This window comes from Tamandua tetradactyla, chromosome 18, assembly GCF_023851605.1.
Source record: "Tamandua tetradactyla isolate mTamTet1 chromosome 18, mTamTet1.pri, whole genome shotgun sequence".
In the NCBI taxonomy this organism is placed as follows: domain Eukaryota; kingdom Metazoa; phylum Chordata; class Mammalia; order Pilosa; family Myrmecophagidae; genus Tamandua; species Tamandua tetradactyla.
Window position 1 is genome coordinate 31,589,010 of NC_135344.1, and position 25,751 is coordinate 31,614,760.

Genomic DNA, 25,751 nt, shown 5'->3' on the forward strand with positions numbered 1-25,751 from the left:
TAAGACATGGAAAGATAGTAATATAATAGGGAAAAAAAAGGAAGATACACGTATGTATGTGTACATACACACACACACACACACACACACACACACACTGTAAGATCCCTCCCATCCCCAATTTATATATATTCATTTATAAGCCTGGAAGGAAAAATATATTAAAAATTATTATCTCTGGATGGCAGGATTCTAGGATAAAAATTACATTTTTCTGTACTTTCCAAGTTTTCTTTGATAATACTACTCTTACAATGAGGGAAAGGGATTTAATATATATGAATGATTCATACTCTTGATTCTACTAAGCCAAATGAACAAGTGTTCCTATTTTATCTGAAACTACAGGATATGGTTATCAGTAGGGTATCTATCCCAACTGGGCCTGCACAGACTACTGATAGATTCCACACCTGAGTGTCTACTATATGCTGAATACTAAGGTGAAGGAAATCATGAGATGTTGGCACTCAAGGGGTTTCAATCCACCAAGGATGGATACACAAGATACACATGAGATAAAAGAACATGTACAAAACAAACAAATGAATGGAAATCAATGTGATGTTAATGGAAACATTAGCAACAGATAAATGTATTTAATAAATATTACTCTTCTAAAACAAAGGTATAACATAACTATGAAAAATAAATAATACTATTTATAAAAAATAATGAAAAGCACTAATAATTTAGGGAAACTAAATTATAGGATGAACAAAAGATGTAAAAATATTTTAAAAAAGAAAAGAAAAGAAAGTCCTCAAAAAGAAAAAGCCCTTACAACAAAAACAAGAGCTTACAGTAATGTCCGGGATGGGGCGGCATAGGCGGGTGGTGCTGAAGATGGCCGTTTTGGTGGTGAGGCAAATTAGGTGTGTATGGTGCAGTTCTACTTCCAGTCCAGGTGGTAGTGCTGTCTAAAAATTAAGGCCCATATGGATTAATTTGCTTTTATAAAAGCTGCCTATTTTTCTCAACGGTTAAAAAGACTTTAAAAAATATGTACATACTATGGTGGTAAGTAGCTGGTTGACCAGCAAATCCATTCTGCTGCTGTCCTGGCTGAGGCCCTGAAGCTATCTGCAACAGTCCTTCACTATGGCTGCCTGCCAGTATACTGGCTGGCTGACCTGGAGGAACAAGAAAACATTAATATGGTACATTTACAGATGCAATCCTATGGTTTATATAGTAAATGAAGGACCAATATATCTGATAATCACAACTATAAGTATGGGCAATAACTCATCCATGGCCTATAGAATTAAAAAACCTAAAGTCATCTACAAAGTCAAACTCCTTAAGGTGAAGTTCAAAATTATTCTATCTTTTAAGTAATGCCTAGCTAATTTTAGTGGCTAATTTCTACACACATATTCTTCAAGTTCCAGTAAAATCCTACTACATGGCCGGCCTATCATAATAATTTCTTCAGAAGCACATCAGCTCACCCCTGGCCACTGTATCAACTCTCTCTGGATCTTTCTGAGAAGGACGCCAAAAGGCAAGGCTCAAGAAAATGTTGAAAGCTGGAAAGTTAATATTAATCAGCAATGATACTGGTGATGTTTGGGAAAAGAAAAGCAGAGCAGACAAATATTTTAAACAGGATGTGATGTGGAAGGTAGGGAAGTTCAAGATGGTCTAGCTCCACTATCCTATCAATATAGCTTCTGCTGACTAAAAAAAATCATTATAAACTATTATGAAATTTTTTTCATGTACTTTTAAAACCAAGAATCCCCTCTTTTCAAGAACACCTTCATATTCCTGGATTTACAGGAAATTAGTTGCCCTCTTCACATGTAATATGCCAGGAGGACAAACAACCTTCCTCTAGCTTCTTTCTATTCTATTCCAAAATCATTCTATAGTATTTCTTACTGGCCTACATTTGTAAGGCTTTATTATTATTTTTTAATTGGAAAAAGCTTGATTTCTTACAGCAGGCACTTAAGTCAATTGTTTATCTATCTCACTTGGAAAGCACTGAGACTTCATAATTGTTATTTGTCACTGGCATCACCTCATTCTTTTCTCATCTAAATGGGAGGATAATCAGATGAAAGAGTAACATCACTGCTCAAAATAAAAGGAAAAGGAACATTTTTCTCCTCTCCACAGATCACATTTCCTTAAGGCTAAGGTTATAAAATCAAAAGCTAGAGAATATTTCAATACATCTCAAATTATTTTTAAAGATGATGTTTTTAACAATCTCCCTTTCAACTTATACCAAGAAAAAAAATTCTTTTGGGGTGGGGAAGAGCATAAGGGCTGGAAATCAAACCCAGGTCTCCTACACGGCAGACGAACATTCTACCACTGAACCACCAATGTACCCCCAATTCCAAGAAATTTTGCAAGTGATTTTTAAAGGTTAGCTACACTTGTGTTTTTAACAATTGTACATGCTAAAATTAGCTAACTTACAAAAACTGTCACTACACAGGAGATATTACATGATTTTAATTCAGGTATGTACAGAGAAACTCTACAGATACTTAGCTGCCAAATGAACACAAACTAAGAATTAGCCAACTGCTCAGTTATCTGTATTGAATGTTTTCATTACACAATTCAAAGTGTATAATAAGTTAAACACAGCATATGGAAAATAGCCTTCCAATGCCCATATTTTAGTACAACTTCTTTGCTTTCTTTTAATTCCATCACCATGCATTTTTTTTCCATCAACTTAATTTTTGAAGTCTAAGAGAACATTCTGCCATGAGTTCTACAACCTACAATATTTACTATTCAATGTGAAAATCTACCCAAAAAATACTCAAACAAAATTAGCTGCATTTTCCCCCTCTCTGAAAGGGACATGACTCCCAGGGATGTGGACCTTCCTGGCAACGTGGGACAGAGATCCTGGAATGAGCTGAGACTCAGCATCAAGGGACTGAGAAAAACCCTAGAATGAGCTGAGAATTAACATCAAGGGATTGAGAGAACCTTCTCAACCAAAAGGGGAAGAGTGAAATGAGACTAAGTGTCAAAGGCTGAGAGATTCCAAACAGAGTCGAGAGGTTATCCTGGAGGTTATTCTTATGCATTAAGTAGATATCACCTTGTTGTTCAAGATGTAGTGGAGAGGCTGGAGCGAACTGCCTGAAAATGCAGAGCTGTGTTCCAGCAGCCATGTTTCTTGATGATGATTGAACAACAATATAGCTTTCACAATGAGACTCTGTGACTGTGAAAACCTTGTGTGTGATGCTACTTTTAGATACTATATCAACAGAAGAGTAGAACATATGGAATAAAAATAAATAATAGGGGGAATAAATGTTAAAATAAATTTAGTTTGAAATGCAGAGGGATAAGGGGTATGGTATGTTTAATCTTTTTTTTTTCTCTGTTATCATTTTATTTCTTTTTCTGTTGTCTTTTTCTTTTTCTAAATCGATGCAAATGTTCTAAGAAATGATGAATATGCAACTATGTGATGATATTACGAATTACTGATTGTATATGTAGAATGGAATGATATCTTAATGTTTTGTTAATTTTTTTTTAATTAATAAAAAACGTTAAAAAAAAAATTAGCTGCATTTCATGCTCATCACTTTTTCTGATCTTCAAACAGGACTCAGCCCCAGGGAACAGAACATGCAAAATGAAGTCACTACTCTCAGACTTTGAAATGGAATGGAGTTTGCCCTGCAGGTTTTCAGAACTGTTTAGATCCAGTGACTCTTATTTTTCTTCAAATTTCTCCCTATGGCAATGGAATAGTTGATCTTATGACTGTTCTTTCTTTGTATATTGGAAGCAGGTTAACTTGTTCAGGGTTCCCAAGTCCACAGCCAGAGGAGAATTTCTGTCTTAGGGACAGACTATGTCTTTTGCTGACTTTGATGAGATTTTGTACTATTTTTGACTTGGTATTGTATCTGTTTTGTTACTGAAATGATTTAAGGCTTTTGTGATATTGTAATAAAATGAATCCATTTTGTATATGGAAAGATTTCGTGCATTTTATGCAAGACAGATGAGCATTGTTAAGCAAGAAAAAATGACTGCTACTGTTTTCTATTTAGAGATTAAGTATGGTTTAAGGTGGTGCTTATAGCTGTCAAGTTGATAAGAGGTGGACACTGTGATAGATTCATGTGTCAACTTGGCCAGGTGATGGTGCCCAACTGTTCTGTGCTGTGAACTTAAATCATCAGCATGTGAATTTCATCTATGACTGATTACATATTTGGCCAGATAATGGGAGCCCTGCAAAGAGAGACATTTAATTTAATCACCTAGGGGCTTAAAAGGAGAAATCAGAAGAGAGAGAAAAGTACTCAGAGCTTTGGAGATGCAGAAAGGAAACACCCTGGGTAAAGCAGTTTGAAAACAGAAACCAAGAGAGAAGGCCAGCAGATGTCACCATGTAACTTCCAATGTGACAAAGGAACCCAGATGAAAGCTAGCTGCCCTTGCTCTGAAGAACTGTAAATTTGTAACTAAATAAATCCCCTTTATTAAAAAAAAAAGAAAAAATGAAGTCACTTTAGGAAATTTCAGCAAAGGCTTGCATGACTGAAAAATCACCAGATACATAAACAGAGGTAGGTGGCTCTACCCACTCTGTCAACCATATTCCCAAATTCATAAATAAAGCTTTGTCAACTTCTAAAGTACATGCTTAACCTGTATTGCCCAATTGCATTTACTGCTCATGGTAGACTGTCATCTCTTACAGAGCAAACCAAAAAGACACTACACTTTGAAGTAGTGGAATGCATTAAAAAGGGGAAGATTTGGTATACTTCACTCGGAAGTTCACAAATACAGAAATCAATGGCCTAAAGAATTAATTCCAAAGAACAAAATTTCTATGTTGAATCTGATCTGATAGTAAAGTAAACAGATTAATGCTCCCTTCTGCAGTAGCTAACAAACTCATCCAGATCTTTCAACAATCTACTGCTTATGTGGGCTTAGACACAATTCCCTTGGCAAGCAGGAGCAAACACTATATACATACCAAGACCAAACAAACCAACCCCACTTGTCAAGCAGCAAACTGCTTTTAGCACCTGTGGTGACTGAAAATAAGTAGCAGCACTAACAGAATCAGTTCACTATTATCTTGCTTAGGCCCCATCAAAAGTTGAACCCAACAGCCCTCTACTTTCTAATGACATGGCAGAGAAGGAGGTGGTTGGTGCCTCTATCATGGGAAGAACCCTTTCCTTTTTCTTAAATTGTAACAACACACATATCATAAAAGTTGTCATTTTAACCATTTTTAAGTTGTGCAATGCAATGTCATTAATAACTTCTACAATGTAATGCTACCATCACCACCTACCATTACTAAAACCTTTTCATCACCAAAATAGAAACTCTTTACCCATTAAGTAATAACTCCCCATCTCCCCTTCCCTTTAGTCCCTGGTAACCTCTGGAAACAGACTCCTCATTTAAAAAATTAAAACATGAAAAAAATAGTAAGATATGTGGAATTTAGCTTTATATCTAAATTAACTACAATACTTAATGCCTATTTTTTGGGGGGACGGGGTACATGGGCCAGGAATCAAACCCAGGTCTCCCACATAGAAAGCAAGCAGTCTACCACTGAACCACTTGTGTACCCTTTTAATGTCTATCTTGAGGAATTTAAATTATAAACAAATAAATCAAGATGTCTATTTTTTTAATGGAAAAAGCTTGATTTCTTAAAGCAGGCATTAAGGTCAATTGTTTATCTCACTTGGAAAGCACTGAAATTTCATAATTGTTATTTGTCACTGGTATCATCTCATTCTTTCCTTAGACTTTTTCTAAGCCTACAAAATGAGAAACTGAGATGACTATTATAAAGTGATATTCTCCCAGATAAAATGAATTAAGAACACTGGATTAAAGGAACACTTGCAATTCCATTAATACAGATCTTTATAAACAAAACTACTTTTGCTAACTAATTAAACATTTTTCTAACATGTATCTGAATGTTCAAAAGGATTCGTACTTCTGCATGTAACAGTAGATTAAGTACAAATAGGATCATTAATTTAAATCAATATCACAATCAAAACCATTAAGTTCTAAATGACTATACATCAATCTAAGATTCTTCAAGTAAGTAAATTACAAACACCACTTTTTCCAGGGCCAACCCCAACACCTATTTAATACTTGTTTGTATATGAAGGATACAATGGCACTTTTAATTTTTATTTGGGAGTTTTTCTACAACTGACTATATGTAAATATTCAATGGTTACAGATGTTCAACTTGCTGACTACCTCTGATTATAAACTCACTTGTGGAAGCCACAGGAATGTTGGGAAAGTTGGTGGTGCTGGTAGCATTAGAATCAGATGGGGCTAACAGAGCTGGGGTGCTGTATGTCTCCGTTGATGCACGATTACTTGGTGGATGCTGGATGGTTTGAATTGAATGTCCTTCAGTAGATAACGAAGGCTGTCCCTCAAAGTCATGAACATATTCGTCCTTCACCAACATACTTGGTGGAGCTATATAGAAAATTAAATATATTTTAACATCATATAAGCATCTATTCCCAAGGAAAAAAATCTTACATGAAAGCAATAAAACACCTAACATCAACTATAGTGAAAATAATTTTAATACAGAATTTAAAAAAACATTTTTAAAAGCATATAATTTTATTAGCCATACATTTAGAGGTGGTGGCATCATATATATTTTATCAACCAATCTGACTCATTGAAGTTTGAAGCTAGTTTGAAGCTTGATCAAAGTAATAATTAATGTAAATACATAATATAAGCTAGGCAAAAAACATATTGCTGGGAAAAATATTTATCTAGCTGAGAAGACTAATTATTCAGTCCAAACTGAGATTAAGTACTTAGCTACCTCTTCTTGCTAACTTCATTCACACTATGAAGATGAGTGGGGTCCCATAATATATCTAATTCCAGGATTATGGTTAAGTAACACTCTTTGAAAGACAAATGCACTGAAGGTCACCTAAAGGGTCAGAACCAGACAGAAAACCCCTAATTGTCAAACTGAAATTTCCTTCTAGAAGCCCAAACACATTAATAATGCTTGTTAAAAATGTGCTGTGAAAAAAACTCAATAATCAACATCTTTCACCTAGGTGGTTGTACCTTCATTAGCAAAGCTAGACTCTAGCTGATATAGCATAACACCTTTTCTTGAACTAACTAAAGAATAGTTTGCTTTGCTGTGAGAAGGAAAAAAAGAGAAAAACCAAGTTTATATGATGCAACTGAACGGCATTATGGCTAACTATTCTCTGCCCAGAACCACTGATTGTTTTTTGGCTTTTGTTTTGAGGTGTGCTTTTTATCTTCAGTAAACAATACTTTACGGCCTCAAATAGGTATGCCCTGTTAACCTTAATCCAGAACTTTAAAATCCAATGATGGTAAGATTCCCTTCTTAGAGCTGTCATTTTCTTTACTATTAAGAACCAACACTATGTTATTTGAACACCATAATTACATGTTATCTTGAATAGGGAGTGAAATCTTGTTGATTTATACAGGTTAATATGATGCCCCGATACATCCCAGAGAAATTTGGGCAGAGAATAGAAAAAGTTTTGGGGAATTTCATTTGGGAGACTGGGGAGAAAGGAGGAAATATTAAACTTCCCCACTTGGGAACTCCTGATATTCTTGCAAGCAGTAGGGACAACAAATTCAATAGGTTGAACACTTAATCTTGGGGCTCTCCCCTATGAAACTTATTCCTGTAAAGGATAAGCTAAACCTACTTATAATTATGCCTAAAAGTCAGCCCCAGAGAACCTCTTTTGTTGAACAGATGTGGTCTCTCTCTTCCTCTAAGTCACTCTGCAGGTGAACTCACTGCCCTCCCCCCAACCTATGTGGGCCATAACTCCCAGGGGTATAAATCTCCTGAGCAACATGGGACATGACTCCCAGGGATAAGCTGAGACACGGCATCATGCAAATAAGAACGTCTTCTTGACCAACAAGGGGAAGAGAGAAATGGGAAATAAAATGAAGTTTCAATGGCTGAGAGATTTCAGAGTTGAGAGGTTATCCTGGAGGTTATTTTTATGCATTGTATAGATATCCTTTTTTAAGTTTACAGTGTATTGGAGTGGCTAGAGGGAAGTACCTGAAACTGTTTAACTGTATTCCAGTAGCCTTGATTCTTGAAGATAACTGTATAACAGTATAGCTTTTACAATGTGACTGTGTAACTGAGAAAACTTTGTAGATGATGTTCCCTTTATCCAGGGTATGGCCAGATGAGTAAACAAATAAGGACAAAAAAATAAATAATGAAGGTGGAGAGATAAGGGGTAAAAAAAAAAATTGGGGTAGACTGCAATATTAGTGGTCATTGAGAGGGAGGGGTAAGGTATATGGGATGTATGGGTCTTTTCCTTTTCTTTTTCTGTAGTGATGCAAATGATCATGATGATGAATACACAACTATGTGATGGTACTGTGAGCCACTAGTTGAATACTCTGGATGGACTGTACAGTGCATGAAGATATCTCAATTAAAAAGAAAAAGAACAACACTATGGCTCTCATTAATTCTCTTTATGTCAATCTGAAAATATCTATTATAAATACCAATCTGTTTCATGGCAATTCTTTATTAAATTCAAGATTTTTCAAAGCTGCAAGAACAAGCCATTCTTCAAATTCCTATATAATCTCTTAAAAAGATTATGATGGTACACATCAAAAGTCATGAAAATATTGTTACTTTCAAGATCCATAAATTCTACACTAAAGTGTTTCTCTTTAAAAAATACCATGGCAATAAAAATAGCCAAAAGGGTATTTAACAGATCATTTTATACACATGTTAAAAAACTGGACCTTACTACTCCTGACTAAATTATGAAAATACAAAGAGAAAATCGTTTTTGGCATTAAGTGGGCACATGCAGTTATTCATTCATAGTAAACCCTTCAACAAAGTTCTGTGATTTTCTTCATACAGACCCTAACATATCTATTTAACTTCTGGATATTTTAGCTTTTTCTGTTGTTATAATAGCAGCTATCTTTTTACCCCAGATATACTCCTATCACTAGTATGTAAGGAGTACATTTCACCTGAGTATATAACTGGTCAACCTGATACTCACTGCTTGTACCTCTCAGTTGACACTTGGGTTTAATGGGCAATCATAGTATTTTCAAATTCAAACTGCATTCTGCTTTTAGTTATGATGCATATCTTTTTCTTGCCATAGTTCACTGGTTAAAACTTCCCAAACTTAAGTTTAGGACTCAAAGCTACCAGTTTCTTTAATCAAATAAACTAAAACATATGCTCTTAGGTAGAACCATAAGTATCAACAAGGATTGATGCCTGTAATATATTTTTGCCAAGAGAAAAAAAGCAGGTTACAAAATGCTATTGTACACTACAATCACATAGATATTTTAAAAATCATATACTTGGTGTATTGGAGTGGCTGGAGGGAAGTACCTAAAATTGTTGAGCTGTGTTCCAGTAGCCTTCATCCTTGAAGATAACTGTATAAAGATATAACTTATACGTGTGACTGTGGGATTGTGAAAACCTTGTATCTGCTGCTCCTTTCATCCAGGATGGATGAGTAAAAAAATATGGATAAAAATTTAATAAATAATAGGGCAGACAAAGGGCAAAATAAATTGGGTAGATGGAAATACTAGTCAATGAGACGAAGGGGTAAGGGACATGGTATGTATGAAATTTTCTTTTTATTTCTTTTTCTGGAGTGATGCAAATGTTCTAAAAAAACGATCATGGTGATGAACACACAACTATGTGATGATATTGTGAGCCATTTATTATACACATGTATGGAGTGTTTGTGTGTGAAGATTTATCAATAAAAATGTTTTTAAAAAATCATATACTTTAGGTAAAAAAGGTTCAGAACCAAGTTAAAGTATGCTTTTTATGTAAGAAAGGAAGGAAATAATACATTTATTCTTGCATTAAAAAACCCTGGAGGGTGGGCAATGGTGCCACCATGGCAGAGGTTTTGCCTGCCATGACAGAGACCCGGGTTCGATTTCCGGTACCTGCCCATGCAAAAAAAATAATAACAACAAAATAACAATGCTGGAACGGCTAGAAGGAAAAATCTGAGATGATGGTATGGTAGCTCATGACAAACTCTGGGATCTGTCCTGTAACTACTGTTGAAGAATGCTTTGAAAACTACTACTTTTTTCTTTCTTTGTTTTGTATATATGTTATATTATACAATTTAAAAAGTTTAAAAAAAAAGAAAACTGGAACAAAACACCAGAAACTAATAAAAATGATTACATGAGGTAGGGGGTATGGAACTGGGGTGGGAGTCCTTCTTTTCACTGTATACCTTTTATAGTACTTTAATTTATGGACCATGTACTACCTACTTAAAAAAAAAATCACATATAGCGTGTATGTGCGTGTGTCAATATAAATTTTTTTTTTTGGCAATGGCAGGTTCCGGGGATCAAACCCCGGTCTCCGGCATGGCAGGCGAGAATTCTGTCCCTTAGCCACCACTGCCCACCCAGTATATATTTTTAAAGTCCAGAAAAACAGGCACCAAACTGTTAAGTATTTCTCTTAATAGGCCATTAACAAACTCATTCATTGAAAAAATATTTGCGCACCCATGTTCCAGGTACTGGTCTAGCACTTAGAATATGTAAATCAATAATACAAAGATCCATGCCCTCATGGACCTTACATTCTTCTGTACTATTTTTCTATTTAAAGATTTAACAGCAAGGACGCATCACTCCTACTTCTCCTAGCTGTCTTGATCTCTCCAGGCATCAATCTGTTGATCTGATAAAATGTGGATAATCCTACCTCCCATGCAAGGATAAAATAAGAATGATGACACAGGATGTAGCTCAGAACCTGACACAAAATGAGTATTTAGTGTTAGCTATTATTATCTCATTACAGTGAGACAAATATATAGTGATATAAAATGTTCTATGAGGGGTAAAGAGTATACTTTCTTTAGGCTACAATAAAGCTGAAGTCACTGAGCTCACCCTAGGTCTGTGCTCTTTATCTCCACCAGCAGTCAGGCCATAGCACTTGTCAGATGGTATTGTCACTGTCCTATTTACTTGTCTTTTTCCTCCACTAGACTATGAGCCCCCTAGAGTAGAGAAAACATACCTTATTTATCTTAACATCCCTGAAACCTAATACAGTACCAGGCAATATACGCTGATTAAATATTTACTAAAATGAATACACAGGTTGATATCGTTCAGAAAAGCTTCACGAAAGATGATGCTTCCATGGAAATGATTATCACCAAGACCCCAACTCAAAAATGAAGGAATTATCCCATTTTCTTAACTCTTGGTAACCTGGCCTCATATTATTTCTTTGTCCAAATCTAGAAGAAGCTGTGAAAAATATCTGTTTTCTAAAGAAATAAGCCATTGAAGCAATGACTTCAATACCACTAGGGGAACCACAAGGCAGAATACCACACTAGAGTCACTAAAAGGCTATCACAACCCACACAATTCGACAACAGATACAACAGCAGTCATTTTAAAGTAGGGGATGAGTGTGATGAGCCTTCATAATTTGAACCTCCTCATACCAATCCACCTCAAGGAGATTCTGCTATAGTTATTACTGCAGTCTCCCTACCCCTAAAAGCCACTGAGCTCAATGCTTCACTTCTCTAAAAACATGGATGGAGAATAGTGAAGACTTGAAAGGTGCTTACTTTCAAAGAAACTAAGTATGACACAGTGTCTCTGGGTGAAGAGACAGGGCTTTAAGCCATCTTAGAGCTACCTTTCCCAGACCACTGTAACAGCTCCCATTACCAACCCATGTTATCTCAGAAATCTACTAACCATTAACAAGTACCAAAAGGTACTAAAAACTCCTCCATTATTAGTGATGTGGAAGTAAAGTGGAAAACAAAAACAAGTAAATTTTCATGCTCTTCCTAAACTGTGTGAAGGTACAAAATTTTTCTGATCCACCTTCATAGCCATCTCTAAGATTCTACAAGAAGTGCCAAGCCATTAATTTTCCTCCAGAACAAAGGCACACACTTCTCAGATGGAAATTGCTCTCTATCAAAATTTCTCTGTAAATTAATTACTTCTTACAGAAGTTTTATTTCATTAATATGTCCTAAGTAATGGAGTAAAAATTTAACAGACCTCTTTTCTCAAATATGACACTGAAAAATAAAACACACACACACAGTTGTTTCATTTCCTCACTAAAGAAAAGATTAGCTCAGGAAATACATTAAAGTAGCCTTGTTTTATTAACTTTTATTTATTCAAAATGTAACAAAACTGAAAAAAAGTCATTTTAAATCAATCTCAACATTATCAATTGTTCATAAAAAGAAGTTATGCTGAAATAAAGAAAAGCTAGAATATTGGTATTTTTAAAGAATGTTACATATGATTACAAATTACAAAACCTTATGGGTATACTTTTAAACTGGACCTGTGAGATTTTCTTCCAAACAGTCAGTTCTTAATCAATTCAAAAACTATGCCTTCTTTGTATTTATTTTTTTGGCACATTGCTCACTCATAGTTTTAGACTACTTTTGTGCTTAAATAGCAGTTCAAATCCAAAGAGCCAATAGCCAATTTAAATCCAGTTTTATGTGCTGGCTGTGTACCAACTCCCACCACCCTGAAAAAAAAAATCAATTTTTTTCTCATTAATATTACTAGCACATATACTAATTGTAAGTCAACCAAAAAATGGAAGGGAAGGGACAAAAGAAAACAGAAAATTCCAAAAATAGATTACTTACCATTGCTCTGCAGTGTTAATCCTGAGAGATCTTACATTTTTAAAGGGAGGAAAAAATGAGACATTAATCATTAACTTGTAAATATTTTCCATTGTGTTTAAAATTATAGAATATAAAATTAAACCAGGATTACAAAAATTCAAGAATAATATAAATGCCATCTGACAATAAATATTAAATACATAAGTATTTGATGCTATAATGCTTCCATCTTACTTTCTAAAAACAATGTTCTAAATGGGCAAAATATCAACTATATATATAAATATATACACTAGCTTTAGCAGTCAAAATGCAAGTTTATTCCTAAATTCAAATTTAAATATTTATATTGCATTTAAAATGTCTAATACTTTAACCATATTTAAAGTCCTGGGCTATCTCCAAATGTGTAACTTATCTTAGAAAAATTGAAACATTACTGTAGTTGGCATTTCTCCATACAGCTACTGTTCAAGAACTGTAAAAAGAGATCCGACCTCAATCACAGATATGAATGAAGCTGATCTGGTTAGGACTAAGGTAAATCAGAATTCAGGATAAAGGATGATATTGTCTGTATTTTAAAACTTCAACTTCTGTGTGAGACCAAAGGAAGAGATGTTTATTTTGTACAAAATTTAAATTTTCTGCAGCACACTATCTAACTTGCCTGGTCAGTTTCTTTAAACAACTTAATTACATGGAACCTAGAATAGGGAATGAGACTTTGTTACTCTATACAGGTTACTGTAACACCTTGATACATTCCAGAGTATTTTGGGCAGAAAATAAAAAAGTATTTGCAAAGTCCTTGAGGAACTGGAAAAAAAACATGCAGCTATTAAACGCCACCTAGGGAATTACTGATATTTTCTCAAGCTTTAAGGACTCTCAATGTAATAAGCCAAGACCTAAATCTTGACGCTTGCCGTCATGAAACTTGTTTCTATAATAGTGAAGCTAAGCCTACTTGTAATTATGCCTAAGAATCACCCCAGAGAACCTCTTTCATTGCACAAATGTGGCCTCTTCTCTTAACATCAAGGGATTGAGAGAACTTTCTCAACCAAAGGGGGAAGAGTGAAATGAGACTAAATGTCAATGGCTGAGAGATTCCAAACAGAGTCTAGAGGTTATCCTGGAGGTTATTCTTATGCATTAAGTAGATATCACCTTGTTGTTCAAGATGTAGTGGAGAGGCTGGAGGGAACTGCCTGAAAATGTAGAGCTGTGTTCCAGTAGCCATGTTTCTTGATGATGATTGAACAATGATATAGCTTTCACAATGAGACTCTGTGAATGTGAAAACCTTGTGTCTGGTGCTCCTTTTATCTACCTTGTCAACAGAAGAGTAGAACATATGGAATAAAAATAAATAATAGGGGGAACAAATGTTAAAATAAATTTAGTTTGAAATGCTAGTGGTAAATGAAAGCAAGGGGTAAGGGGTTGGTATGTATAATCTTTTTTTTCTCTGTTATCGTTTTATTTTTTTCTGTTGTCTTTTTATCTTTTTCTAAATCGATGCAAATGTTCTAAGAAATGATGAATATGCAACTATGTGATGATATTAAGAATTACTGATTGTATATGTAGAATGGAATGATATTTTAATGTTTTGTTTGTTGTTAATTTTTTTTTAATTAATAAAAAAAAAGAGAAAAAAAAATGTGGCCTCTTCTCTCAAAACCAAACTCTGCAAAGAAAAGCACTACCCTCCCCACTACATCGGAGATGACTCCCAGGTTGTAAGTCTCCCTGCATTGTGAGACATGACTGCCAGGGAAGAGTCTGGCCCTGGCATCATGGAATTGACAATGCTTTTTGACCAAAAGGAGGAGAGAAATGAAACAAAAGTTTCAATGGCTAAGAGATTTCAAATAGTGTTGAGAGGTCATTCTGGAGGTTACTCTTATACAAGCTTCAGCCAGATACTGCAAACAGCCCCAGTATTCCTGTAAACCCTAAAGAATACCCTGGGCTCTACTGAAGGCTTTGTAAAAGTTTTACCTATTAAGTTTAATTTTTCAGAAACTTAAAGGCTACTATGCCAGATAAGCCCTAAAACCCAGAGGTACCAATCTCTCCAAGAACATCAACCACTTTCATTCCTCTACCCTATGTCAATAATGTCTTTACAAAAACATGAAGAAGTTAGAATGGCCATTGCCCAGATGTACCCAAGAACTGAGAGAATGATCAAATGAGAGGGAGGAAGTATAACTGAGAAGTTACAATTTAACAAATGATTATGGCTACTGACTGTTGTTTATTTTTTTTTTTAATCTTTTTTTTTTTTATTACATGGGCAGGCACTGGGAACCAAGCCTAGGTCTCTGGCATGGCAGGCAAGACTCTGCCACTGAGCCACCATTACCTGCCTGATACTGCTGTTTAGTTTCTAGTGTATTAGAATAGCCTGAAGGAAATACCTGAAATTGTTGAACTGTAAGCCAGTAGCCATGATCTTTGATAATGATTGTATAACTACATAGCTTTTGTTTTGTGATTGTGTGACTGTATAAACTTTGTAACTGACACCCTCTTTATCCAGTGTATGGGTAAATGAGTAATAAAGACATGCATGAAAAAAATAATTGTAATATGTTGGGAATATAGGGAAGAAATGCCCCTGTGTAAACTATAGACAATAATTAATAGTACTACTTTAATAATCTTTCATCAGTTGTAACAAATGTAACTTGAAAAAAACAGAATTTCAAAAAAAGTGCTATCATCAAGTGTAACAAATTGTCCTCACCAACGTCAGTGGTGGGGAGGTGTATGGGAATCCTGTATTTTATGCATGATTGTTCTGTAAATCCACAACTTTCTAATAAAAAAAATTTTAAAGAACAAGAAATTTTAAAAATATATCTGGGAGCCTTTCTTTTCTTTATTTTTCTAAGGATAAGAGCACGTTATACTTACCAATTCCAGGTGATACAACACGTTCATAGTGATATGGATTCACACAGACACTATCACATTTTAAGTCAAATGCATACTGACAATATTTAACATGTTTTAGTTCATTTTTGTGAAGATCAGGCCACCTCCAGAGACGAGCATAGATTACATGAGGAAATCCTTTCCGACCAGCAACCTAGTAAAAATAAATGACCATTTACTGAGCATCAGTTATGTGCCAGTGTTATACAAGGCACTTATATATGTTCTCATTTAATTTTCACAACCTTACAAAAGCGGTATTATAACCCCCATTTCATAAATGAGAACTGGAAAGCTCAAAATAATTTACTTGCCCATGGTCACAAAGCAATATATCAGAGCTAGAATTTGAACAGATTATGACCTCAAGGCCTGTGCTCAGGTTTTAAAAATGCAAAAAGTGTGAATTTATTGCAGGAACCATGCTTAAAAACCTAGAAATAAAAATTTTAAATCTAACCACATAAGAGTTCTATAAGTTTCTTTTAAAATATTAAGCACAGGAGATGTATTATGTAGTTTCTATGTGAAAAATGAGACTAGTGAAAATGAAAGGTAGAGGAAAAAGATAAAATGCAATTTTTTACTCCTTAAGTTTTGAAGATACGCTTGAACTCTAGATCGTTTTTCATATAATAAAAGTACCAAACAGGATATCAGATTTCTAAATTATAAAAGAACCAAGCAGCTGAGTTAATGAGACATATACTGCATATATGGCATAATTATGTTATTTTTTTAATGTGCATACAAAAGTACCAAAAAGAAAAAAAGTTAAAAGGCCAAATACCAAAGTGTTAGTAGTTCTCTCAGAGTATGGATTTTCTTCTGCTTTGTATTTTTATTTTCTAAATTTTCTACATTGAACATTTGGGGGGAGGGGGGAGGGACGGATAGAACATTAAATTTTTAAGACATAAGATATATTTAAGATACATCTTTAGTAAATGGAAGACATTTTCTTCCATATAGTCCCACAATGCATATCAGTACGAATGCACAATATCTGAAGAGATGGAGCAAGCAGTAAATTATCCTATACTAACTTAAGAGAAAGCATAAGATTTTTTAAAAATCTGCCACCACAGAAGATATAGAAAAACTCCAGTATAATACAAACCTGAAGCCTTCCATCCAGTGTTCTCTGTATGGTAACACATTTGCTAGGATGAGCTCCATTTGTAGTTATAGCTGTTATTAAAGAATCCAATTCATCCTTTTTCTCCTTTAGCTTCTTTACCAAACTTTCAATTGCTCTTTTTGCAAATGTTTCACTCTCTCCACCTTGTCTATGGCACATCAAACTATGTACAATGCTCAGACAGGCATCATTACTTGTTGGTGTATTTGTAATAGACATATTGTCCATTTGTTAAAGTTATTTCTTTAAAATTAAATACGTTTCCAATTTCCAGAGCAATTTGGATCGTTTGGAGGCAGTGAAAAACAATGGTTAATGTTGCAAGGAAAATAGTTAGACATGTGATATTCAGGGTAACCTAAAAAAAGAGAGAGACATAAATTTTAGAACATATTTCACAGAGTAGATTCCATTACTTGGGAATAAATGAACTGCTCTAATTAAGGCAAAGAGTCAATGAGTATCATTAAAATTTGGTGCTTTGAGTTTAAAATGACTTAAGATGCTGTTTTGCTATTTCAAAAAGTTTAAAGTTGGGCCTTCTCATTATTACAAAGACATACTCAATCAAATCTTGTTGATTGCTATAGTCACCTTAAGGTAAAATCTAAATAAGACTTTTCTAAAGGCTTACTAATGAAGATGAACATTTTCAAATACTCTTTATTAACTTAACAACCAGTTAAAGCTAAAACCCTATCACAAATAAGATACATAAAAATTTAAACATCACCAAGCACCAAATGCTGTTTACCGGTTAACAACACTATCTTTGTTAAGAGACCCCTAATAACAATAAAAAGACAAATAACCCAATTTAAAAACGGGCAAAAGATTTTAATAGATATTTCTCCAAAGAAGAATGGCCAATAAGCGCATGATTATCATTAGTAATTAGGTAAATGTAATTCAAAGTCACAATGAGATACCACTTAACAATCAATATAATACCTAAAACTTAAAAAAACAGACAAAACAAGTATCAGTGAGTATGTGGAGAAAGTGGAACCCTCATACATTACTGATGGGATTGCAAAATGGCACAATTGCTGTAGAAAACAGTCTGAGAGTTCCTCAAAATGTTAAATATAGTTACCATACGACCCAGAAAGTTCATACTTAAATACCCAAAAGAACTGATAACCTATGTTCAATAGCAGCTTATATTATAAGCAGCATTATTTATAACAGCCAAAAGCAGAAACAGCCCAAATGTCCATCAACTCATGAATGTATAAATAAAACAGGCATACCCATCCAAAAGAATATTATTGAGATATAAAATGGAATATGTACTGATACAACATAGTTGAACCTTCAAAACACACAAAGTGAAAGAAGCCAGTCATGAAAGACTACAAATTGAGTCCATTTATATGAAATGTTCACAATAGGTAAATCTATAAAAAAGGAAGCTTAGTAGTGGTTTCCAAAGGCTAGGGAGAAGAGAGAATGGGGAGTGCTGTTAAGGTTTTGGGGGGTGATGAAAATGCTATAAAACTGATAATGGCCATGGCTGCATTTTATGCACTTCAAAAGGGTGAATTTTATGGTATGTGAATTATATTTTAATAAAGCTGGTATAAAAAAGAAGCCACTGAATTCCTCAAAACAATTTTATCTATAAAATCAACAGGCTAAATTATCTTGAAAGAAAGAAAAATAGAGGAAATGATTAACAGAGAATCCAGTCAACATGCACAAAATAAACTAAATTATCTGATCTCAAGATCCCATGTGAAAAAGGAAAAGTCTAAGAATAAACCAGACAAATCAGGACTGGAGTCTGGGTCGTTTATGTTTGTTATTGTAGTCCATGCTTATTTTGCCTTTGTTTGCTGCTTACTTTAATATTTAATAACCCCACCCTCACAGAAACTAATAAAACTAGTTTATTAGTCTTCTAGCAAAATCTGTTTTGATGACCCTTATTTATTAAAAAGTATCGATTCCACTCAAGTACCCAAGATTGGAAAGCTCTGTAAATCACCTCTGATCTCTCTTTCACTCCCCGACTCCAACATTTCCCTTCCAGTGACTTTTTACCTTAGTCATTACTATTTGTTTCTTTTCTATTCTCCCTGCTACCTTAAGAGTTTATATCTATCACTTTGGCATTTAATAACTGCTTCCTTCTACTATTACTCATTTTATATAAACGCCTGTCTCCTCAAATAAATATAAGCTCCATACAGGAAAGAAAAAGCTTTTCCTATCTTCGAATGGGCACTTAACTCACATTCAATAAATACATATTGGTGGTACACTTTCCAGATAGCCAAAGGCTATTTGCATAGGGGTTTTGAGAGTGAGAGATCTGGATTAGAATATCCCAGCTCTCACACTAAGACGCTTGACAAAATTCTTATACTCTCTGAACCTAGACTAAACGGATGCTATATAGAATTCAAAGGACTAACTATAAAAAGTATTCACTGAAAAGTAGCTATTATCTGAATACTAAAATGTATATTAATCCTTTAAAAGGAGACTTTCCTGAAATATATTATGCAGTTTTCTGCATTTTTCTATTAAAATTTGTCAAATTAAATGTACAAATTTAAAAATGTTTTGCATGAGGAAGAACAAAGGAATGTCAATATGCAGGGTGTTGAAAACAGATGGTAATTAATATTTTAAAACTTAAAGTGAGACTAAAGCAAAAAATGTTTACTTGGTACAAAATTCATATTTCGAATAGTGCATTTCCTAATATAACTTATGTGGACAGCTTAACTGAACACCATAAGTACATGGAACCTTGAGTAGGGTGTGAGATTTTGTAGGTTTGTCCAGACTGATGCCTCAATAAATCCCAGAAGGATTTGAACAGGGAATAAAAAAGTATTTGCAAAGTCCCTTGGTGGAATGTTGAGAAAGGGGGAAAATTCAACTTTCCCAAGTGGAGAATTCCTGATATTCTCACAAGCAGTGGGGACAACCAAAACAATAGGCTGAGTCCCCAATCTTGGGGCTTGTTCATATGAAACTTAACCCTGCAAAGGATAGGCTAAGTCTACTTAAAATTAGGCCTAAGAGTCACCCCCAAGAGAACCTCTTCTGCTGCTCAGATGTGGCCTCCCTCTCCTAGCCAACACAACAAGCAAACTCACTGCCCTCCCCCTCTCTACCTGGGACATGACTCCCAGGGGTGTGGACCTTCCTGGCAACGAGGGACAGAAATCCTAGAATGAGCTGGGACTCAGCATCAAGCGATTGAGAAAACCATCTCAACTGAAAGGGGCAAGAGAGAAATGAGAAAGTAAAGTGTCAGTAGCTGAGAGATTGATTCCAAACAGAGTCAAGCGGTCATCCTGGAGGTTATTCTTACACAATAAAGAGATATCACCTTTTCAGTTAAGGTGTAATGGAGAGGCTGGAGGGAAGTGTCTGAAATGTAGAGCTGTATTCCAGTAGCCATTTTTCTTGAGTATGATCGTATAATGATTTAGCTTTCGCAATGTGACTGTGTGATTGTGAAAACCTTGTTATCTGATGCTTCTTTTATCTACCTTATGGACAGATGTGTAAAACATACAGATTAAAAAAATAATAATAGGGGGAACAAATGTTAAAATAAATTTAGTAGACTGAAATGCTAGTGATCAATGAAAGGGAGGGTTAAGGGGTATGGTATGTATGAATTTTTTTCTGTTTTCTGTTTATTTCCGTTTCTGAATTGATGCAAATGTTCTAAGAAATGATCATGATGATGAATATACAACTATGTGATGGGAAAAAAAAGAATGTTTATATTGTACGCTGACTGGTTTTATTAATTAAATTAATAAAAAAAATTGTCTAAGAAATTTTAGGAGGACAGGAACAGAGGTATACCACCAATCTGAGACTTCCTACTCAAAGGACTATTTTTTCTTGACCCCTGTCACACTGTATTCATTTATATAATTGAATACAATGTGACATGGGTCAAGAAAAATAAGTATATGCCCATCAAAAGCAGATGGGCACTATTCTCTTCCAGCTTATTACTGGCATTTGAGAATGCTAGCCAGATGTTGCCAGATCTTCAATTTAAAGAGAAGCTACAAAAGTATGTGAGATCTCATTTTTAAATATTGGCAACTTATTCATGGGGAGAAGAAAGCGAGGGTGAGAAAGAAATCACCCTGTAGACCAAAGCACATCTCAACTGAAATCTGGACCAGTCTGAATTCTCTGAACATACATGTCAATTTTAATTTCTAGAATGAAAACTGTGAGAGGCAAGGATATACACATCTCATTCATCATCACATGTCCGATTCCTAGGACATGTAAGTGCTCCAGGTTGTCAAATGAATAAATTTCTGTATGTGCTTTCAGATTCACACTCACACTTTTTTCTTTTTGCCCAAGCCATCCAGCACCATCTTAACCACATGGTAAAGTTCTTGCCATCCTTCTAAATGTAGCTTAAATGTCTCAATTGCTCCAAGAGTTTTCCCTAACCCACTGTCTCCTCTCCCCTCAATTCTGAAAAAGAATTACTTCCTTGACGTGTTTCCTGTGTGTTCTATGGTGTGTTTTTATTTTTTTATTCACTCTTCCAAATTTAAAACATACCCACTCTCACTCAACATATTATATAATAGTTATTTAATTATGTATTTGTCTCACAGTCTCTTGCCTTAAATCTGAAAGTTAAAGAAAACAGTAATGCTCTCTCATCTCAGAAATTCCCACATTATGCACAGTTCCTGGCATATACTAAGCAAGTATTTGTAGTATGATTATAGCTTTTTTAATAATTCTTTTTTCAATTTGGGAGCATATACATAACATAAAATGAGCCATTTTAAAGTGTATAATTCCATGGCATTAATTACATTCACAATGTTGTATTACTATCACCAGTATCCAGTACCAAAACTTTTTCATCACCACAAACAAAAACTGCTTACCCCTGAGTAATAACTCCCTTTTCTCCCTCCCCCTAGTCCCTGGTAACTTCTAATCTATTTCATCTCTATGAATTTGCTTGTTCTAGATATTTTACATAAGTAGCATCATACAATATCTGTCCTTTCATGCCTGCCTTATTTCATTTAGCATGTTTGCAAGGCTCATCCATTTTGTAGACTGTATCAAAATTTCATTCCTCTTTTATGGCTGAATAACATTCCACCATATGGATATACCACCTTCTGTTCATTTATTCATCTGCTGATGGACTCTTGGGTTGTTTCCCCCTTTTCACTATTTTGAATGCTGCTGCTATGAACACTGTTGTGCAAATATCTGTTTGAAACCCTGCTTTCACTTATGACTACAGCTTTCATGCTGTGGGATTTCCTTACAATATATTTTGAGAAACGCAAATATTTTTGTTGTTGAAATCATTTTCTGCTACTGAATTCCAAAAGACTTGCACTAATTTATAATGCAATTAAAGTGTTTGAGGATAACCATAATCTCACCATTTAGATGTTATTTCTAAAGTTTAAGTTATTTTTTACCCTAATGGTATCTCAAATGTTGGTTTAATTACAAATTTCTCTGAACACTAATGAAAGCAATCTTGACTCTTTAACACCACTTTTTCACATTTTTGACTTGGTCTATTTCTATGACCATAAGTGTCTGAAACATAAAAGTTCCTTGTATAAAAAATTATACCTGCAAGAACATACAGATTTAATCTTACACTAAAGAGTGGTATGAAATTATAGTAGATAAAAGGGTGCTAGACTGGTATGCATAATAATTTTATTTTCTAATTAAAGCTCTAGCAGCATGGCTGAGAAAGTAACATTTCTTTCAATTCTCTTATCCATAAAATGGGAACAATATCCGCCTTGCCAACTTTACAGACTTAACTATAGTACAAAGTACAACAATGTACATAAAAGCAATGAGAGCAGGAAACTGACCAATTCAGCAAACATTATATCTACCATGTGTAAAGCACTGGATACAAACATATGTAACACATAAACTAAAAGTGGTTCTCAATTTTATCAGACCAAAAGCTCATTTTTGTAACAAAATTTCTACTACCCCCTAAACTATTCTGAAATAAAAATATTTTTTTAATTTAATAATGTTCCAATTTTAGTAACATAAAGGAGAAAAAGAACAGATAATAAAATACGTATTTCAATATATAAATGCTCAGGCATACCAAAGAGAATGTATAATAAAAAAGTTAGATGCATGCATCTACATGTAGAACTATCACAAATATGACAGCTACAAATTCAGACCTAAGGAAGGTTGTTGTAGTAGAAACTCAAATACCACAATGGCATTGTAGTTGGTTATGTGATTTTCCAATATGGTGAACTCTTGATAAAGTTCCAAACAAACTTCAATAACAGAATCTGAATTCCAGGAAAACTGAACATATATTAAGATAGAGTTAGGTTCTAGGCTAATTACATGTTTTCCTCCTACATGAATTTCTGGAGCATTTGAAGTCTTGGGGGATGCAAGACCATTCTTCATTGTCCCTCACACTGCAGAACAGTATCCCTGGCCCCCAACCTCCAAAGCTTCTCCCACCCTCAAGGTACCATCCTTACTCCATTGAGAACTACTGATCTGGAAGACTCCAACACATTATTACACTACATAAGGAACTCCAAAAGAGGTAGGTGTTAAAATTATCTGGAACTATAAACGAAGGAGCATGGAAAATCCACAGGTAAGCTATGACCTAGCATGATGTATCAGACAAGACAGGATAGTTACGGTGTGGTGACAAACAACCCAAAAAGCTCAGTAGCTTAAAACAAAGATTTATTTTTCCCTTATGCTACATGTTCATGGCAGAGCATCTGAGGAACACTGCTCACTGTCATCTTTCAGAGATTAGGGTGGTAAAGGACCATTCTTTACATATGCCCTAAAAGGCAAAGAAAGGGACAGGACAACTCATGTATTCTTTTAAAGACTATCACTTCTGGTCACATTCAATTGGTCAAAGTTTTATGGCCATTCCAGTAGTTCTCAATCATGGGATTAATTCTGTCCCTCAGGGAACACTTGGTGATGTCTGGAGATACTTCAGACTATCAAAATGGAGGGGAGGGAGAGAATATTACTGGGCATCTAGAGAGTAAAGGCCAGACAGAGATGCTACTAAACATCCTGTAATGCACAGGACAGTCCTCTCCACAACAAAGAATTATCCAATCAAAAACATCAGTACTGCCAAGGCTGAGCCACCCTGGGCTATGCCCAATTTCAAAGGGATGGGGAAGCAGGAAAGTACAATATTACCACGTGCAGAAGAGAGCCATGAGAATACTGGTGGAATAGTACTGACTATCATATGTAGATAAGAATTCGCCAGGCGGAAGGAAAATCTCAGGAAAAAGCAGAGAAGCAAAACAGCAGATGCTTCATCTAGGGTATGTAAGAAAGAGAAGAGAAATAGTAGCATTAGATTTGTATTAAGAGCATGGACAACAGCTTTAGAGAGAAACAGAAACCTGTCAGTAGACAATGATCAGAAAAGTGATATGGGCCTAAATTAGAGGAATGGACAATGGAAACAAAGGGGGGAGCCAATAAGATATGTTTAGGTAGAACAGACTAGATTTTTTTAACCAATTGGATGAGGGCTGAAAAAAAAGGCAGGAGGAATAGTCCAAAGACGGCCCACTTCTATTCCATTTAGTTAACCTAAACTACAATGAAAAATAAAATTTAGCTTCTCACCAGACACCACCAGCATGGTGTTCAGCTGCTTCATGGAGGTTGGCCAGGTGGCTTATGTCTTCTTTGGGCCTCATGCTGGGAAGCTGGTTGTGACTACAGATGTGACTGATGAGAACAGGGCTTTAGTTGACGGATCTTGCACTCAAGTAAGGAGACAGGCCATGTCTTTCAAATGTATGCAAGCTCACTGACTTCATCATCAAGTTCCCACACAGTGCCCACCAAAAGCATGTCTGATAGCTTGGCAGAAGGCAGAGATCAATACAAAACAGGCAGCCACAAGATGGACCAAGAAGACTGAAGCCAGAGAAAGGAAAGTGAATATGACAAATTTTTGATAGTTTTAAAGTCAGTAAGGCAAAGAAAATGTGAAACAGAATAGTTCAGGCATGAAGTTAAGAAGCTTCAGAAGGTAGTTGTCCTGAAAGCCCTTCTGGAAAAATCAACTGCTGCTAGGCAAACTGCTGTCCTGCAGCAGTTGCTGCTACAGTTCCAGCAAAACAGATGACCACTTTGGGTAAGAAAACTTCAGCCCAGAAAGTTCCTGCCCAGAAAGCTACACACCAGAAGGCAGGGGCTCCAAAAGCTCAGAGGGGTCAGAAAGCTCCAGTTCAGAAAGTACCTGCTCCAAAGGGATCGGCAAGAAAGTATAAGAGGCCATTATAAAAGTAATGAAGGTTCTTTTTTTTCTTTAACATTTGTTCCCCTATTACTTATTTATTTTTAATCCATATTTTTTACTCATTTGTCCATACCATAGATAAAAGGAGCATGAGACACAAGGTTTTCACAATCACACAGTCACATTGCAAAATCTATATCATTCATTCATCTCCAAGAAACATGGCTACTGGAACACAGTTCTACAGTTTCAGGCACTTCCCTCTAGGCTCTCTAATACACCTTAAACTAAAAAGGGGATACCTATATAATAGTAAGAATAACCTTCAGGGTAGCCTCTCGACTCTGAAATCTCTCAGTCACTGATGCTTTATTTCTCCCCGTTTTCGGTCAAGAAGATTTTCTCAATCCCTTAATGCTGAGTACCAGCTCATTCTAGGATGCCCGTCCCACATTGCCAGGGAGGTTTATACCCCTGGGAGTCATGTCCCAAGCAGAGAGGGGGAGGACAGTCCATTTGCTGGCTGTGTTGGCTGAGAGAGAGATAGGCCACATCTGGAGCAACAAAAGAGGTTCTGGTTGGGGGGGGGGGTGACGGGACAGGA

The 25,751-nt window shown here is 35.3% G+C and overlaps 1 protein-coding gene and 1 pseudogene across 2 annotated transcripts in view; one reads left to right on the plus strand and one right to left on the minus strand.

Annotated features, from left to right (window-relative positions):
• The window catches only part of SMAD4 (SMAD family member 4), a 78,498-nt gene that overhangs the window by 27,336 nt on the left and 25,411 nt on the right, over positions 1-25,751 (minus strand). For both annotated transcript variants that reach the window (XR_013165127.1, XM_077135450.1), the window contains exons 2-7: positions 16,840-17,218; positions 15,699-15,873; positions 12,786-12,815; positions 6,283-6,495; positions 1,014-1,133; positions 804-920 (exon numbers count right to left, since the gene is read on the minus strand). Coding sequence is in view for 1 of the 2 variants with exons in the window: in XM_077135450.1 (XP_076991565.1) it covers positions 804-920; positions 1,014-1,133; positions 6,283-6,495; positions 12,786-12,815; positions 15,699-15,873; positions 16,840-17,088 (904 nt within the window). In the remaining variant the exon portion in view is untranslated. The remainder of the gene's footprint in view (positions 1-803; positions 921-1,013; positions 1,134-6,282; positions 6,496-12,785; positions 12,816-15,698; positions 15,874-16,839; positions 17,219-25,751) is intronic.
• Positions 24,540-25,751, plus strand: part of LOC143662407 (uncharacterized) — a 42,822-nt pseudogene continuing 41,610 nt past the window's right edge.